Source organism: Penicillium alfredii, assembly GCF_028826965.1.
Source record: "Penicillium alfredii strain IBT 34128 chromosome Unknown utg000011l_segment0_segment0, whole genome shotgun sequence".
In the NCBI taxonomy this organism is placed as follows: Eukaryota; Fungi; Ascomycota; class Eurotiomycetes; order Eurotiales; family Aspergillaceae; genus Penicillium; species Penicillium alfredii.
This window is the reverse complement of record NW_026622708.1, coordinates 2,179,829-2,197,014: the sequence shown is the minus strand read 5'-3', so window position 1 is coordinate 2,197,014 and position 17,186 is coordinate 2,179,829. Positions and strand designations below refer to the sequence as shown.

The following is a 17,186-nucleotide window of genomic DNA, read 5'->3' as shown; positions in this document are numbered from 1 at the left end:
AAGCCAATTCTGGACGCCTCACGAGTTGGGGGAACAAATAGCAAAGTGAAGCTTGATGGGGGGTGTGATGGTGACGCGGGATGCAACGCGGAAGCAGCAAGGGTGGGTCAGATCGGGGGAAGCCCAACTGTCGGACAGTCGGCTGCGCAAGACCACTGGAGGGGGAAGCCCTACCTCTGGGGGAATATCCAGGATGGATCTTTGAGGCTTCCGATTCGCCTGAATCTGAGAGATCAGGGCAATGGGAGATCACAGTATGTGACTGGAAGAGAGAGAGCCCCGTTCATCCACACGGGCTGAGGTCAATTGGCGAACCAGAACTCCCTGGCAGATCGAGTCACTTCGGTTGGTCGCCTACCCAAGTAGATGTCTGAAATCCAGATGATGGCCACAACAACTGCTCTTAGATTTAGATGATCAAGAAACAGGTTTCGCGATACTAAATGGCACGCGGATGAAGACAGCAAGAAGAGTGAGGGGAGAGACGAGCACCGCAATCGGTGATCGCACCCGAGATGGCCTCAGGCATTATTTACAAAACGTTACATATTCCATATCCAATTCATCTGCACTTATGGTAATACACTGTATTGTCGATACACAGCGATAGAGATCAGTCATCGTCATCGTCTGAATGTTCAAATGGACAGAGATACTGATATAGATTAGCTTTAGATTGCGCTTTATATTAATACCTAAATAGTAGTCTGATCTAATCCATCGAGGCCCAATAGTGTGGATGCTTGCTGGAATCAGGCATCGCGGCTTGCATCACTATATCCAATGTTGCATTCGGGCACTCAAGGACTGTGTGGTGTTTTGTTCTAGAAACCTCGAATTCGAGTATAGACGGCAGCTGCTGAGAGCCCGAGGACACAGTACAGATGGATCTATGCCCTATGCCCCCAGATGAACTTGAATAGGCAAAGTTCTTCCAACATCGACAGAACGCTGCATTATGTCTAATCTTTTGCTGCTACCCTGAACGCCAGTAGGTTTTTTTTTCTTCTTCTCCTGAGACCGGATAGTTTAAAAAAGAAATATACAGTCGCCATCTAGCTCAAGGCTGCACGACTTGAATGTTGTTTTTCTTCTGTAGAGGCGAATTTCCAGGTTAGCACCACAAACCAGTCGTATAAATGCCAGCTGCTCTGGTCGAAATGTTTTGGAGGCATTGGTATGAGGAAGAGGGTTGCCCACCTTCCAACTGTCCAGGTCTGCCTGCTTTGTCTTGTACTGCTTCAACATATCCTCCAGCACTTGCTTCAGTCCGTCCGAGTTGGTCTTGAGCGTAGGCAGAACGTCTTCGATGGTGCGTTCAACCAAGACCCCGTTCACCATGCGAAAGCACTTTCGTTCTTGCGGGAGGGGGTCCAGTGTATCGATGACAAGTCTATACAGGTAGGCGCACGTTAGTTGGTATCGGAGCTCTCAAAAGATCCCGTCAATTGCGCTCGCCGGGTCATCACTAGAAGTGAACCCCCGGGAAATATCAATCCAAAGCTTACTTGTGCTCCTCTGCTTCCTGTTCAATGTCTCCAATCTTTTGCGCTAGTTGCTGGAGGGTGTTTTTGAAGTTGCTATACTGGAGTTGAAGCTCTGAAGTGGGGGGTATGTTAGCGGCGTTGAAATCGTATTAGGTGTGGAGGGATCCTTATAAAAGACGAACCCTGTTGCTTTTTCGGATCAATCTGCTGCTGGCTCGACATGACGGCGTTTGAGGAAGTAATGCGACGGAAGGAAGCTGGAGAGTTGGGGGGTGCGGGGCGGGTGCGATTTGTTTCGAGGCTTCTCGGCCACAAAGACTATGTCATCCACCACTTCCAACGAAACGGGTTGAAATAGATGCGAGAAAACCCTTAATCAAAAGAACCACAATATTTCAGAAACAGAAACTCTGCAAATGTCCCCAAAACCCGCCCCGAACTCGCGCGCCATTCCACACCGTGGTTGGGTCACGTGAGCGATAATGATATTTGCACTGTTTGTCTGCGATAGGGAATTCCCTCCAGATTCGCCCCAGCCTTCCAACGAGCAGCTTGGTGATACCGCTCACTTAGGACTCAGTTGGCCTGTCGCCCAGGCTCAAACAATATCATGGCCCGCGACGACATGGGCCCTCCAGCCAAAAGGCTGAAGAGTGGCTCGACACTCCCTCCACAGCTACGCGACGCCAAACGCAAGGATATCGACACCTGGGAAACCAATCGAATGCTCACGTCAGGTGTTGCGCAGAGACGGGATCATGATGGCGATTTCATGCACGAAGATGAAGAGGCAACCCGTGTCCATCTACTGGTCCACGACCTCCGGCCGCCTTTTCTCGATGGCCGTACGATCTTCACCCAGCAGCTGGAGCCGATCTCTGCCATCCGGGACCCGCAGAGTGATATGGCAGTCTTCAGCCGAAAAGGAAGCAAGGTTGTGCGGGAACGTCGGCAGCAAAGGGAACGACAGAAGCAGGCGCAGGAAGCGACAAACATGGCGGGCACGGCCTTGGGAAACTTGATGGGGGTAAAGGAAGATGAAGGCGATAGCGCAGTTGCTCTGCCCGTGGAGGAGACCTACAAGGGTGGGAATAAGTTTGCACAACACTTGAAGAAAGACAAGGGGGGTGCTAGCTCGTTCAGCAAGAGCAAAACCATGCGCGAACAGAGAGAGTTTCTTCCAGCTTTTGCAGTACGCGAGGATCTCTTGCGCGTCATTCGAGACAACCAGGTTGTCATCGTGGTTGGCGAGACAGGATCAGGGAAAACAACTCAATTGACGCAGTTTCTCCACGAAGATGGCTACTCAAAGAACGGCATGATTGGATGCACGCAGCCTCGTCGCGTGGCTGCCATGAGTGTGGCCAAACGTGTCAGCGAAGAAATGGAGGTGGACCTCGGCGGACTCGTAGGATATGCCATTCGCTTTGAGGATTGTACCAGTGATGATACGGTCATCAAATGTGAGTATTCCTTCTTCCGCTCTTGGAAATATGGAGTCGCTAACCTCCATTCTCTTAGATATGACGGACGGTGTTCTCCTGCGAGAGTCCCTAGTTCAATCAGATCTTGATAAATACTCGTGTATCATTATGGACGAGGCGCACGAACGAGCACTGAACACCGACGTCCTTATGGGTCTCCTCAAGAAAGTTCTCGCTCGGCGCAGAGACCTCAAGTTGATTGTGACCTCCGCGACCATGAATGCAGAGCGCTTCTCGCGCTTCTACGGTGGTGCCCCCGAATTCATCATTCCTGGCCGAACATTCCCAGTCGATCTTCACTATTCACGCACGCCTTGTGAAGATTATGTCGACAGCGCGGTCAAGCAGGTCTTGGCCATTCATGTCTCCCAGGGTCCTGGTGATATCCTTGTCTTCATGACAGGGCAGGAGGATATCGAAGCGACCTGCGAGCTAGTCGCCGAACGGTTGAAGTTACTGAATGACCCCCCAAAACTGAGTATATTGCCAATATACAGTCAGATGCCAGCGGAGCAACAAGCCAAAATCTTTGAGAAGGCTGCTCCTGGTGTGCGCAAAGTGATTGTAGCCACAAATATTGCCGAAACGAGTCTGACCGTCGACGGGATCATGTATGTCGTGGATTCGGGGTACTCCAAGCTGAAGGTGTACAACCCACGTATGGGCATGGACACTCTGCAAATCACACCAATCTCCCAGGCCAACGCAAACCAGCGATCCGGCCGCGCTGGTCGGACGGGTCCCGGCAAGGCTTATCGCCTGTTCACCGAGACCGCCTACAAAAACGAGCTCTATTTGCAGACGATTCCGGAGATTCAGCGTACAAGCCTTGCAAACACCGTGCTCCTCCTCAAATCCCTCGGTGTCAAGGATCTGCTTGATTTTGACTTCATGGATCCACCGCCACAAGAGACCATCAGCACCTCCCTTTTCGAGCTGTGGTCACTCGGCGCCTTGGACAATTTGGGTGACCTCACAGCGTTGGGACGCCGTATGACGCCGTTCCCCATGGACCCGCCTCTTGCCAAGCTTCTCATTACGGCCTCGGAAGAATACGGCTGCAGTGAGGAGATGCTGACTATCGTTTCGATGCTGTCGGTGCCCAGCGTCTTCTACCGCCCCAAGGAGCGACAGGAGGAATCGGATTCAGCGCGTGAGAAGTTCTTCGTCCCTGAATCAGACCACCTGACACTTCTACATGTTTACACGCAGTGGAAAACCAACGGGTTCTCCGACTCGTGGTGCACGAAGCACTTCTTGCACTCTAAAGCGCTGCGGCGCGCCAAAGAAGTCCGTGATCAGCTCTACGACATTATGGTTGCCCAGAAGATGGAGCTTATTAGCTGCGGCACGGATTGGGACACCATTCGCAAGTGCATCTGCTCTGGCTTCTACCACCAAGCTGCCCGGGTTAAGGGCATCGGCGAGTTCATCAACCTTCGCACTAGTGTGACCATGGCTTTGCACCCGACGAGTGCGCTCTATGGCCTCGGCTATGTGCCGGAGTATGTCGTCTACCACGAGCTGATCCTGACCGCCAAGGAGTACATGTCGACCGTGACGGCCGTCGACCCCCACGTAAGTCTTTTTTTTTTTTTTTTTTTTCCTATTCTCAATTCTACACTTGCGACAGCTGAGCTAACTTTCTATTCTTTAGTGGCTCGCCGAACTCGGCGGCGTCTTCTACTCCGTCAAAGAAAAAGGCTACTCACAGCGCGATCGCCGTGTCACAGAGCTAGAATTCAACCGCCGAATGGAAATTGAAGCCCAAATGGCCGCAGACCGCGAACGTGCCGCGGCCGAAAAGGCTCGCGAGCAGGAGCGCGACGATCCATCCTGGCGCAGGCGAGAGGTCGAGGTAGGCGGCGGATCCGCCGTTCGCCGTCCTGTTGTCAAGGGTGCCCGCAAAGTCGGTGGCCTGACTGCTTCGTCTTCTTCGTCTCGGCCCGGTGCCAATGGCGGTGGAAGTGCAGGCTCGGGTGGAAGTGTGGTGAAGAAACCGAAAGTGCCTCGGCGGCCGGGACGCGCATTCTAGGGTTTAGACCCTTTTTTGTACGATATAGAGCGATGTTTCTGGGGCATTGGGATAGATGCATTCAACACCTGGAAAATAGATACCCACTGTCGGTTGCATTCCCACGAGCTCACTTCTCATTTCACACTGGATCCATTGGGATATCTTATCCCTCTGTGGGCAACTCAAATAGCGAGCCCCTTCTGCTAAGGATAACCAATGACACTCATCTACAAGTACTAATGTATTGATAGCTCGTACGAGTAGCAAGTAGCAGCCATAATCATTCAGCATTGTATTTTATAAGCAGAGAGCGCCAGGTACAATGGGAGAACTATGTCTGGCTTGTTCGACAAGAGAAAAAAGAAAATCCCTCTGTGATTACCAACAAGCTTGTTGCATCGCCAAAAGAGAAAGCGATTTTCGCGGACCGGACAGAATTGGGACGGGGGAGTGTTGCAACCAGGGTATCGCAGAGCTTAATTGATGAAGTTGATGCAGAAAAAGTGTAGAATGAGGCTCCCGAAGATGTAGTCGGCGAAGGCCCTGTGAGCAATTACATGAATTAGTCAATGTTCCACAAGAATTGGTTAAGATAGAATAGGCGATCAAGAAGAGGAAAGGAAAAAACCAAGGCTAAGGGTTGTCACTCACCTCTCATGCGAAATTCCGGCTGTCTGCTCCTCATCCTCACCCGCGAACCGTGCGTTCTTGCCCTTGGAACTCGGCTTGCTCGACCCAGGACCGCTGCCACTAGTCTGCATGCGCAGACTAGCCGTGAGCACGAACTGACCAACAGCGGCGCTGAAACCACTCAGAAAGGCGTTGAAGGGCTATAATTATAGAAGAAACAATTGATTAGTCTCTGTTCATCTCTGTGTAGTCATCTAAAGTGGCCCAAAAGGATTGAACTTACGTAGTTTCCGGCCAGAATGCAATACAAGAACTGCAGTCCGCCAACAAGAACCAGGAAGAACATGAAGGCGTCGAGGAGCAGTGTACGCTGCGGCGTGGTGGTGAGGTATTGCTGCCAGACATGCTGGGCGATCTCGGCGGCGGAGGCGTTCGTTTTTAGGGTGGCAGGGCCGGACGAAAGCGATTTCGGCGTCGAGGTGGGCGTGGATGCCGCGGGTGCGGAGGTGGTTGAGGCCGCGTGTCGTTTGGAGGGCATTGTGTTATGGTGAGAGGAGGGTGGAAGATCTTTGATTGGGAAAGCGGGATTGAGGATAATAAATTGCAGTAAACGAAGCACCTCAATGGCTCGAGACAATCCGAGTGGAAAGGGACGGAGGTGTGGAGGGAGCACGGCGGTTGATGCCAGCTGGGAGCTTATCGGGTCACGTGCATTCATCGTCCACGGTGACCTTCCCGAAGTATACGCCGTCGATCGTAGATTGACCATATTCTGCCTAGATTGAGAACTGGTGAAGCAATATGATGTAGAATTCTGTTGTAACGCAAAAAATTGTACCTTTTTGAGTAATTTATAGTATCAGCCAATGCATCAGGCGCAATATATTGCCAGGTTGGTAGAGAAGAGTATAATAAACACATCAGAGTGGGGTGTGGAGTATAAAATCGAGGAGTATCTGAACAGCATATATCATCAAATCATAAATTTTCAAACACAGCGCCTGCACGCATGTTTTCCGCTTCTCATCATCAAAACGCCAGGACCACGAAGCCAGGATAACATGACCAGTCTCGTCAAATTTGAAGATAGAGCTCATGTGAGCCAATCTGAAACATTAGTCCCCTTGGAAGGATGATTCTCGTCTTTCTCCACGTCCATCTGGAAGTCACGCATGACCTGGTCCCATTCATCCCAGCTGAGTGGCGGAGGCTCCGGGAGGGGGTCTTGACTAATGAATGGATTGCTCGGGGCGACATTGAAAGAAAAGTCGGCTGGAATGCTTGCTGCCGAGACCGGATCTTGTGATGGAGAAGTATCGAAGAGATTTCTGGAAGACAACAAATTTGTGCTCGGGAAAACGTCTTGCAAGGCCTCCCACGGCTCATTGCCAAGGTTGAAGTTCAGGGGCAAACCCGACGACGGCAGTGCGGTGTTAATAGCTGCTGGAAGCATGGATGGGGGAGTTGGAGCCGCCGTGGGCAAATGAATTTGAGGGAGAGAATGATGATGCCCGGTGGCGACCTGGGCGCTGGCGGGCTGTGATGGAGTGGGCACAGGCCCGAATTTGGATCGCAGCTCTTCATGTTGCTTAGCCCGGGTTGCCTCCGCTCGCTTCATCAGAGCAGCCAGAGGTCGCCATAACATGCCCTTTTTGTGTCCTGCTTGTTGTCTCCAGTCTGTGTAAAGAGAAGAGACGGCATTCCAGGCACGATCAGTGATGGGGCAGATCGGGCGGACGCACAGCTCGGACAGAACGAACGCGACTCCATGCCACTGCATATTCGTCCGGAACAGCCAGCCCCATTTAGCTGTCTTGGGGTCCTTCTCCAGAAGACGGCCAAACTCCAATACCTCAATCGCTGTGAGAAACAGACTTTCGCGAGTCGCCTGCGGCAAATTGGTGACGCGATCTCTTCGTGTCATCGGATGGTGAACGATCAACCACAACTTGGCGAGAATGAGACGCCCAACTGTCGCAGAGCACCAGTGGATAGGGATGTCCATGTTACAGTGCTTAATATACCGTTCTTCACAGCGCTCGCTGATTATTTGGATCATTCGCTCACAACGATCCAACGATGGCCCGGAGCCTTCCATGCGGAATCGATTGCCAGGACAGGCATAATTTGCCCGTCGGAGAGCGCTTGTAATTTCACAGCGAATAAGACAGAACGTCACATCGGTACAGCCTTCTCGCTCTTCCGGCGTCTCCTGCATGCCGGGGGAAATGTCGTCGTCGTTGACATTCAACGGCAGCCGGGTGTCATACATATTCTCGTGAATCAGCGGATCGGTTCCATGATCCTCCGATGAGCGAATATCCATCAAGCAGATATGCCACCAAAGTCGTCTGCGCATCTCGGTCTCAAATGGTTTTAGAGCGAAATTAGTACCATCCCGGTGTAGGCCCAACCCTTGCGCGAGACGGAGAACGACTGAGTTCATAGACCACACAAACTTGCTGTCATCTTCTCTGCGTACGCAGATCAGAAATAAAATCGCGGCTTGAAGAAGCACGAGACTCTGGGTATTCAGAAATCCGGCTTTAGCCAGCGCTTGCTCGACAGCAAATCGATACCGCTTGACAGCCAAGTTGCGATCTTCTCCGAATCGAGACAGGCATTCATCGGGGTTCATGCTGACAATAGCGGACAGGTACATAGCGAACACCAACGCTTCGGAATTCTTGTCTAGAGTTTCCGGGTGCTGCGCAGCTTCGACGAGCAGCTTTCTCGCGGTCGGTCTATGAATAATGGTGATCAAAGGCGCCACGTTCTCCCTATAAGTCTCCCAGAGCATCGAGACCTTGGGCAATGGTGGATGGTAGTCTCGAAGAGAGTGCGACAGGGAGTAGAACCCAAAAAGAAACCCATCATGAGAGGTAGAGTGAGAAGATCCTGGGGACGGATTATCTTCTTCATCGGACGAAGAATGGTCAAGAATATCCTGCAATTCTTCGATCTACAATGAGGCCGATTAGCATATCGAATCGAAGAAAGAAGTTACAAGGGTAGACTGGAATACCTCATCGCCCATACTGGCCCAGAGCCTATTGCTCACATATCGACTCCGGCCCTCATCGATCACCAGCCTTCCAAATTCATTTTCAAACCTGCCCGATGGAGGTTTCTTTGGGTCTGAGGCGAATGGGCAAGGGCCATCTGGAGCCGGCCCCTCGGGAGAGGTGGTGGCCGCGGTCGCCTCGCTCCCAGCGGTAGAGGGATGAGCTGAGGGCGGCGTGGTCTGAGTCGGAGGGCTCAAGCTTGAGCTGGGCTCTGCATTTTTTCCGCCCAGATGTTCAATCACGCCTTCCAAGCGTCGCAACCGCGAGAGCAATTCTGCGTCCGGTGGGCGTTTCAACCTGCGGGGAGCTCGACCGGGTGGGGGAAATATGCATTCGATGCCGGCCTTGACGCAGTTCGAGCATGGCGATCGCTTGTTGCAGCGAACCTTGCGGCGGCGACAGGTGACACAGCTCCTTGAGCTTCCATTGTCGGGGCCTGCGGGGCGGGAGTCGGTGGCGGGCAATGTGGCATGAGTCGGAGAATTATCGCTAATGGTGGGGTGGTGGCTCAGCTCGGGAGATGCTGGAGGGAACGACATAGTGCAGGAATAAGCAAAAAGCCAGGACGAGCCTTCCACATTCTTCTTTGAGCTTGTCTCACTTCCACGAAGCTCTCAGCAGAAAAAAGATGCCAGCAAATGCCTGCGGCCTCGTGACTGGTCTGAGTCATCGACCTATCCCAATCAGGTAATTGGTCTTATCTCCGGGATTTATCTCCAGACATTCGCAAGTATACAGCCGTCGATCATATGTTATCCTGTTTTTCATTATCTTATCCACCTAATACTCTGTAGAGCTGTAAATGTTACAACCCATTGCTCCTGAATAATATCTATTAAGTTAATAGGAATGTACGAAGGGGCTTCAATTTATAACAATAGATCTGACTGGTGATATAGAAGATAATTGCATGATCGAACTATAAGATGTAAATTAGCAAAAGCAAGATATAGATTTATTCCTCAAGCTCCAGCCAATATCTCCTGACCCGAGCTGCATGTACCTTTCTTTGTGCGTAGATCATGCCGTGATGTGATAGATCACACAGCGCAGATATAGAGCTGCCCCCACTTACACTGTAGCTGTTCGTTGGCAATAAACCTCAGCTCAGCCACTGGATCTGATCATTGGCGACTCATTACACATTTCCAGACGCCATGCAGGATTTTGTTCCATCGAGGGACAATTAACATCATTCATGCCATAGTAGGTGATAAATGGATGTAAATGTGTTAAAATGACGAGAATCACAATAATATACCCAATATTCTTAGCTATTACGCGCCTTTTCTCTCTCAATTTGGTAGTGTAAGTCTTTCTGTTCAAACAAGCATAAGCCCTTTCCCGTATCAATTGAGGGGTAGACAGACCTGTTGTGGAGAATGCCAGGTGTTCTGTGGGTCAAATATGACGACAATGTACAAGTGTTGCTCCTCCTGGGATTCATGATTGGGTCCATTCTCAGCTGAAGTGGATGTATAAATTTCAGGATGCATCGGGTGGCGGGGCAAGGAAGACAACTGCATGTTCTTAACAATGCCCATGATCGAAGATAAAAGCAGTGGCCCCAATTCCAATCCTGATCATTTGTTGGGCATCATTCTCAACTACCATCATTCTTCTGAAGCTCCGAACTCATTACCATTATGACAACTATCAAGGTGCCAGACAATATTCCAACAGCTCCACGATGGCTCCTCGACCTACAAGAATGGAGGATCCAACCGTTTACTGAGGTTCCAGAGGAGATCCTCAGCAGCGAAGGCTATGGCGTGGTCTCGTATACCTGGGGTTATATTGCCCAATGGGATAAGCCAGAGTTAGACGTTCCGGAGGGTGTCGTGTGGAAGGTACCCACCACTTCTAAGTGGCCCTTGTCGAAGGCAAGGGAAGTGATGCGAAAGATTGGGACTCGGTATATCTGGTGGGACTGGATGTGTGTTCCTCAAGGTCGAGAGCACGAGCTTGACCCTAAGCTACTCAGAGCCCAAAAGCAGGAGATTGCAAAACAACTGTAAGCAAAGACAGGCTCCCTCATTTTGATTCTGAATTGGATGTGGACAGAAAAAGAAGACTTGTTAAACAAAGTATCTAATCACTCTTAGGCACATTTACAAACGGTCGACGCGAAGCATTGTCTGGCTTCATTCAACGTCGTGGGAGGAAGAATCCGCGCTGAAAAAAGTGCTTTCCCTGGAGATGTCACGGCCTGGCTTTGTGGACCCGGCAATTGTTGAGGCGTACACGCGCAAGGTCGAAAGCTGGCTTCGGATTGCTCAAAAAGACGAACGTTGGTTGAAATCGGGCTGGACATTGCAGGAAGGTGTCCTACTGGGGGACACTACTCTGCTCGACGGACATGGGAATGTTCTCTCCGACAGCAGGTTTTACAATGGACACAAGGCTGTCGTTCGTGATCTTTCCATCCCTGTCTCGGTGCTATGTCATAATCTCGCCTCGGCCTATTTCATCCAAAGTGAAGGCCATGACCCGGACTCCGAGAGACCTGGAGCTGGGCAATTCGGACATTCGCTCCCCAAGTCACCAGAATCGGTGATTTGGCTGCGACAGTCCATTAAAGCCCTAACTGAGTCTGGGCTGGTGGGGTTCTTTGAGTTCAGTCCTCTGTCTATCCTGGCTGGGAAGAATAGCCGAAAATATGGTTTGCCTAAGGACTCGTGCTGGGCATTGGTTGGCGCGATGGAGCTGGAAAATATCGAGGTCGATTACAAGTTCCCCATGGAGGAAATCAAGAGAAGATTTCTAGCCGCCCTGGTCGAAAAGTATCAGGCGATGATGCTTTTTCTTCCCTTCCCAGAGGGTCAATCCGAGAAACAGCGCATCGCAGAGACCGAGAAAGGGCCCTTTCAGTGGACAGATATTGTTGACGGCGCCTTACTACCTGTTCATCTCTTCGGGGTCGAGTCTCATACAGATCCAGAGCTACCTGAAGAGAAGCAGCCAATACTTCATTTTTCTGATGAGCAGTTCCGCTCCGAGGAATTGCGCATCAAAGCACCCGACGGTCAAAAATTGGGCCTCTTTCACTTATCAAAGAATCATGTCACCTATTTCCGTCATTACCGCCAGGATGCAAACGGGCTGCGGATTGTGTCTTCGAAGTCGGTTACTTTGGCGGAGGATCCTCTTCTCACGGATGCATGGTTTCTCCCTTTATGGAATGTCGACAAAAAAGGACATGTCCGAGGGAAACGGTGTCTGCTGATGTTGCAGTCGAAGGGTTTGAACGAGAGTGATCAGCCGGCCCATGCAGCTTTTGGTGGAATGATCGATGTATGGGGGACTGGATACGAAAAGGCCGAGGTCAAGGAGATCATCTTGGATCCCTGCATCTGACGGCTGTCCAGCAATACCTTATCAAGCTTCAGAGAACCGTCAACGTTTCTGATATGCATCGTGGACAAAGCATTTCGCTCAAGTTTAGGGGTCGAAAGGTGCGTGGATGGAACAAAGAAAATCTAGGCACTTATAGATGGATGGAAGGATTGGCTATTAAGACACCACCCAATCTCTACAAAGAAGATATGCAGTGGAACACTTGAATACCTTCAAGAAGTAGATCAATCACAGTAAGATGAATGCGAGGGATAGCAAAGCGATGCCCGAGAAAGAGCAGGCATCTTTGTGATTATTTCTTTCTGGAGGACTATGCCACGAAAGCACCCCGGCCCGCGTAGATCACACAACAGCAGTGGGAGGAATCAATAATCCCCATCGAGCTATCTCCAACCGAAAAGTTCCGCTTTCTCAGGGCATTGTGTCGATTGCAGATCCACGCCAACATTTTCGCACAGCACGAAGAGGCTTTAAGGGACACCACAGAGCCTCGATATTACAACAACTGGCGCTATCAGAAGACACCGGCTCCCTATGACTCTACCGAAGAAGAGGCATATCGCGTATTCTTTACGACCATGCCTTAATGGGGATATGAAGAAATGGGCTGTGTATGGGCATACCTCAACACGAAGTGTGACCTGCCTCTCTATAAGGAGATTTCCGACGGTCTACACGATCTTGTTAAGAACCATGGATGCGAGGACCCCTTGTACCATGACTACTTTAAGTATCTTCCCGAGGGCCTGCGACCCCCAATAAGAAACATCGAATCAATTCGAGATCTTGACAGCCTCGCGACTTTTACAGGCTCCGTGGTCGCAATCGGACCAGACTTTCTCCACCGCCTCTTACATGCGACGCCATTGCTTCGGCGCAATAAGGTGCTGGCCAATGCGGACTTTACGAACGCCTTTATCGGGAATAGGAGTCGCATGTTTGTGTCAGAAGATGAGATGCTTCCTGTGATTTATCCGGCCGATCGACATGCAATCCGTGATTTTGAACAGTTCTGGTCTACCTTGCCGGTCATCGAACAGCCTCATCTGGGGTGAAAAAAGATGCACCTGACTTCTTATTCGCCGGAAGACACACTTGAAGACGCACTTGATCTGGATGGGACGCGCGAATATGGGTGGGCCTGGGGCCATGCTATATGGGATGATGAGAGATTGAAGGGTTGGAAAGTGCCTATTTTGGAAGATCACCAGAATTTCTAACCCTGATAACGCTCATTTACTTCTTTGTCCGTACAATAAATTTATCCATGGTTCTTGAAATCTGCTCGACGACGGTAAATTTGTACACAATGCTCTATTCAACATCAGTAGACCCAGATACCAACTATATCTGGATACAGAATCCATTGGATTTTGCTGTCACAAACCTATATTTTTTTGAAAAGGCATTCTGCCACTCATCCCATAGCTTCCCAGATTTTGGTGTGTTCATTAAATCGATGACTGTGCGCGATTAGACTCTTTCTCAAATAGAAACCAAGGGTTGAACCCCACGAGAACGGCACATACTCTGAAAACTCCGTCTGAGCCAAAGCCTTGGACCCGTATTCCCGCTTGAGCAACTCAGTATAGGCATAGGGAACCTTGACAGGTACGTCCTCGAAGTAACTGTCACGCAACGGGAAGATTTCACTGGCCTATACTCCTCTCGTCCATCCCGTCTCATTCTCGTCAGTCATAACCATCCCACGGAAGCATGATCAATCAGAAGTCAGGGGCAAAGAGATATCACGCACATGGTAGCGATGGCGATCCTTACACCGCAGCGCCTCGGGGTTGCCTTTTCTCCGTCGCTCCTCGTCCTTGCGTACTGCCGTGATGTCGATGAACAGCCCGGACGACATGTCAATCCACCGGGCGTCGATCATATTCAATTTATCTTCTGTGCTCTGCACCACGTAGTAGGGATTGACATCGAGCATATAGTTGCGACCACCCTCGACACTGGGGAGATCGAAATGGTGCTGCGTCATGTTAAAGCTTTTAGCCAAGATATGGATTGCCGGCTCTGAGATTTGCACGTCTAGATCATTGTCCCATGGGAAGATCTATACCAAAAAAAAAAGATAGTTAATAGTGATATTCCTGTACATAAGTTCGGAGGACGAGACCTTTTCGTTCCACCACCAGGCGAGAAGTGTGCCATGCATGATCCATGTCTCTACACCGATTGCAGACATTGTCGAGAGGTACGTCTGCATTAGAGCTTTGAGATGGGGAATGACTTGCTCATATGGGAGAGTGTCATTGGCGAATCTAGTTGGCAGTTAGTGTGCCAGAACTATGGGTTGAAGCATCGAGAAAGAAGAGAATGTACCGGTCGTCGTAGTGATGGTGGAAGCTGGAGAATCGACATGAGATTTCGTCAGGTCTGTATACACCTAGTAGATCAAAGAGCTTGACATACGTTGATTCATCTAGATTTGGATGTTAGCGTAATTCTAAAACAATATTTATTTGGCGGCCATGAGAAACAAACTCACGAAAGTATTTCTGGGTCGGAATGTCTTCATGGCTCTCATAGTCGTTGACTCTACTCCCCATCAAGCTCATCAAGTGGAAACCACAGACTGGAAGGAAGACCGTCACCAATAATAACCCAGAGAAGCATAGCGGCTTCGAGGCCGAGAATCGCATTCTGTACTGCAACTTGATCGTCACCGATCCCAGAGTACCATGCTTATTCTGGCGACATATAGAATTGTTCTCGGTCGTCCTGGATGTAATCTATTCGGGAGCCTCGCGGTAGTTTCAATGTCAGAATGGTAGCAGAAAAAAAGCAAGTGAAACAACTTTAACCAAGTGGCCAACTCAGCTCATGACAACATCCCAGAGGTTGCTGTCGTACACCTTTAATGCCGCCGACTTTCCGATGAATAGCCATGGGCTGAGGCTGGCAAATCATTCTTTGTGGCCCAGTCTGATTACGCGCGCATGCAGCGTTCCCAGAGAATGTCTCTAGTTTCTACCCTGAATATCGGTCATGGATCCGGACTTGTTCAGAAAAAGAACCGAACAGTGGCTAGATGCTCCTACTTTTGTGGACAAGCGGAGTCTACATCTTCCCGCCACTGGCCCACTACTGCCACATCGGCTGAGCTTGATTCTGATGCTGACCGGTTTGGTTGTGTACAAGCCTTGGCCAACACACCGAAGTGTCTGGAAGCAGTTGCTCATAAGTATCATCCTAGATCGACACTGCAAGAATTGAAAGCGATGAGATAAAAAAGAAATTAGTGGACTAAACACTAGCAGAACTGCTTGATGACGACCAACGAAGTGTACGCGTCCGCTTCCATCATCGGCGTCGCCATCCACCAAGCCCCGCCTACCATTTCACAGTGCTGTTCCCAGTGTCTAGAGACCTCCCACATTCAACTTTTCTGGGTCTAGATTGAAAACTTGTTCCAAAACAGACGGGGAAATATCCCTCGAAATGACTATTCCTTCACTCGAGCTTCGAGCAAAGCTGCCTGCTCTGCCAAAGACTCCGAGGCGGCATCACAGCCATCGGGTAGCCAAACTTGGATGAGTTCGAAACCGGCGGTCTCAAGAAGAGTCTTCCACTGTTGTTGAGTTCGTTCCAGTGATGCAAAGGAGGTCATCATGTGGATATCGGCCAACCCCGAGGAGAACGAGACATTGGACTCGGGTCGCATGTATTCGCTAATGAGCAGGCGAGAATCACGGTTCATAGCAGCCCGCAGCCGGCCCAGAATCTGCACCGCCTGTTTGTCAGGCCAATCGTGCAGCACAGTACGCATCAAGTATGCCCGAGCATTGCGGACCGGCTGTTCGTGAAAGAAGTCGTGGCCCTGCACCTCGATCCCTGGTGGGAGACTTTGGGCATTTGCAGTAACACTCGGCAGATCCTGGAGGATGAGTTTGCCAGGCAAATGGGGGAATCGCTCCTTGAACATTTTCAGATCTTTTCCCTGGCTTCCGCCGACGTCGACGATGAGTGGATCCGTGTCGTTCTGCACGCGCAGCCGCTCCTCGACCGGGAAGAGTTCAAACCAGTCCCTTCCGTGTCGCCGGAATGACATGGCCATGACAGTGTTGAACGCTTGCTGGTAGTATGGGTGCGAGCTCAGGAAATCGAAGTAATGGGCGTTGGTGCCCAGAGCGTACTGGAATGGCCCATCCCAGGCGTCGCCTGGACTCTGCCATCCCTTCTCATGGAAGTACTCGGGCAGTCTCGACAGGACCGTGAGGAAATGCGTGCTTTGGTTTGGTTAGAAGTGCATGTTCCTCGGACATGTTCCATAACAGGAGATCCACTATACCTGTGAATGATCCCCGCTGAAAGAGGAGAGCTGGACACATAGGAGGCAGCCAACTTTGTTTGGACATATGTGCCTCGATCAATCTCTTGGACTACCCCCATGGCAGCAAGGAAGCTGATGATCCGCGCTGGAGATGGTTAGCGCCAGTCTTTTGTCGCAAGATGAATATCCCACATCACCCGTGCCACTTACTGACAAGCAAAGGTTCTGCATCGGTTGATTCGGAGAGCTGATCAGTGGTGAAAAATCCATCTTGCGATTGAGTTGAGAGTCGAGCGATTGTATCAAAGAGCTTTAGATCGACTGCCAATCGGATCGCCATTGCTTGGTGGCCCTAAGTTTCCCGTGTCAGCCACCCGTCCCCACAAGGCTGCATAGATCCATACCGAGAACGACAGACGAGCTGTAAAGTCGAAGGGGGTTTCGAGCCTGCTCTTGAGCCGATCGCATGCTTGCAGCAGTAGCTTTCGTTCTTCCTCATCGGCAGTGTTCACCGCGTCGAGTTTTTGAGCTAGTTCGGGAATGCTCATAGTGCAATAAGCTCCAGTATACACTTTACAGGTGCCGAGGTAGATAAATGAAGATATGGATTGGATGTTGGAGATGAATTGGTGATTGGTTTGCAGTGATGACCATACTCCCGCTTTTATATCCTCTGTCCGCTGGTCTATTTCGCATAGACGAAGCAGACAATGCCGACGGTAAATTGCTATAGTTCGGTCAATTCCCCGAGAATGCCGAGGAATTCGGGAAATTCGGGGCAATCCCAAACGGGCAGGTCGTCATGCCAAGTCTGACTAATATCTCAACGCCCGATTTGGGGCGTCGGTCGTAGCCGTC

General features: G+C 50.5%; 8 protein-coding genes across 8 annotated transcripts; 3 read left to right on the top strand and 5 right to left on the bottom strand.

Annotated features, from left to right (window-relative positions):
- Window positions 1–613: 613 nt before the first annotated feature.
- NUU61_009246 (putative prefoldin subunit 2) lies at window positions 614–1,709 on the bottom strand (the record flags this gene model as incomplete). The annotated part of the gene is made up of 4 exons (XM_056659771.1): window positions 614–655; window positions 1,129–1,393; window positions 1,509–1,599; window positions 1,670–1,709. 4 exons carry the CDS (start codon window positions 1,707–1,709, stop codon window positions 614–616), a joined length of 438 nt encoding a protein of 145 aa, XP_056508064.1.
- Window positions 1,710–2,097: 388 nt separating this feature from the next.
- Window positions 2,098–5,006, top strand: NUU61_009245 (putative mRNA splicing factor RNA helicase (Prp16); the record flags this gene model as incomplete). The annotated part of the gene is made up of 3 exons (XM_056659770.1): window positions 2,098–2,950; window positions 3,009–4,549; window positions 4,629–5,006. The coding sequence occupies 3 exons, from the start codon at window positions 2,098–2,100 to the stop codon at window positions 5,004–5,006; spliced, it is 2,772 nt and encodes a 923-aa protein (XP_056508063.1).
- A 458-nt stretch (window positions 5,007–5,464) lies between these two features.
- Window positions 5,465–6,156, bottom strand: NUU61_009244 (putative oligosaccharyl transferase subunit Dad1; the record flags this gene model as incomplete). Its single annotated transcript, XM_056659769.1, has 3 exons — window positions 5,465–5,531; window positions 5,640–5,818; window positions 5,902–6,156. The coding sequence occupies 3 exons, from the start codon at window positions 6,154–6,156 to the stop codon at window positions 5,465–5,467; spliced, it is 501 nt and encodes a 166-aa protein (XP_056508062.1).
- Window positions 6,157–6,711: 555 nt separating this feature from the next.
- Window positions 6,712–9,222, bottom strand: NUU61_009243 (putative C6 transcription factor; the record flags this gene model as incomplete). The annotated part of the gene is made up of 2 exons (XM_056659768.1): window positions 6,712–8,580; window positions 8,644–9,222. 2 exons carry the CDS (start codon window positions 9,220–9,222, stop codon window positions 6,712–6,714), a joined length of 2,448 nt encoding a protein of 815 aa, XP_056508061.1.
- A 1,107-nt stretch (window positions 9,223–10,329) lies between these two features.
- NUU61_009242 (uncharacterized protein) lies at window positions 10,330–12,040 on the top strand (the record flags this gene model as incomplete). The annotated part of the gene is made up of 2 exons (XM_056659767.1): window positions 10,330–10,697; window positions 10,789–12,040. 2 exons carry the CDS (start codon window positions 10,330–10,332, stop codon window positions 12,038–12,040), a joined length of 1,620 nt encoding a protein of 539 aa, XP_056508060.1.
- Window positions 12,041–12,642: 602 nt separating this feature from the next.
- NUU61_009241 (uncharacterized protein) lies at window positions 12,643–13,095 on the top strand (the record flags this gene model as incomplete). Its single annotated transcript, XM_056659766.1, has 1 exon — window positions 12,643–13,095. One exon carries the CDS (start codon window positions 12,643–12,645, stop codon window positions 13,093–13,095), a length of 453 nt encoding a protein of 150 aa, XP_056508059.1.
- A 362-nt stretch (window positions 13,096–13,457) lies between these two features.
- On the bottom strand, window positions 13,458–14,613 carry NUU61_009240 (uncharacterized protein; the record flags this gene model as incomplete). The annotated part of the gene is made up of 6 exons (XM_056659765.1): window positions 13,458–13,503; window positions 13,570–13,697; window positions 13,797–14,108; window positions 14,172–14,316; window positions 14,378–14,477; window positions 14,544–14,613. 6 exons carry the CDS (start codon window positions 14,611–14,613, stop codon window positions 13,458–13,460), a joined length of 801 nt encoding a protein of 266 aa, XP_056508058.1.
- An 887-nt stretch (window positions 14,614–15,500) lies between these two features.
- Window positions 15,501–16,876, bottom strand: NUU61_009239 (uncharacterized protein; the record flags this gene model as incomplete). Its single annotated transcript, XM_056659764.1, has 4 exons — window positions 15,501–16,284; window positions 16,347–16,473; window positions 16,539–16,680; window positions 16,733–16,876. 4 exons carry the CDS (start codon window positions 16,874–16,876, stop codon window positions 15,501–15,503), a joined length of 1,197 nt encoding a protein of 398 aa, XP_056508057.1.
- Between the last annotated feature and the right edge of the window lie 310 nt (window positions 16,877–17,186).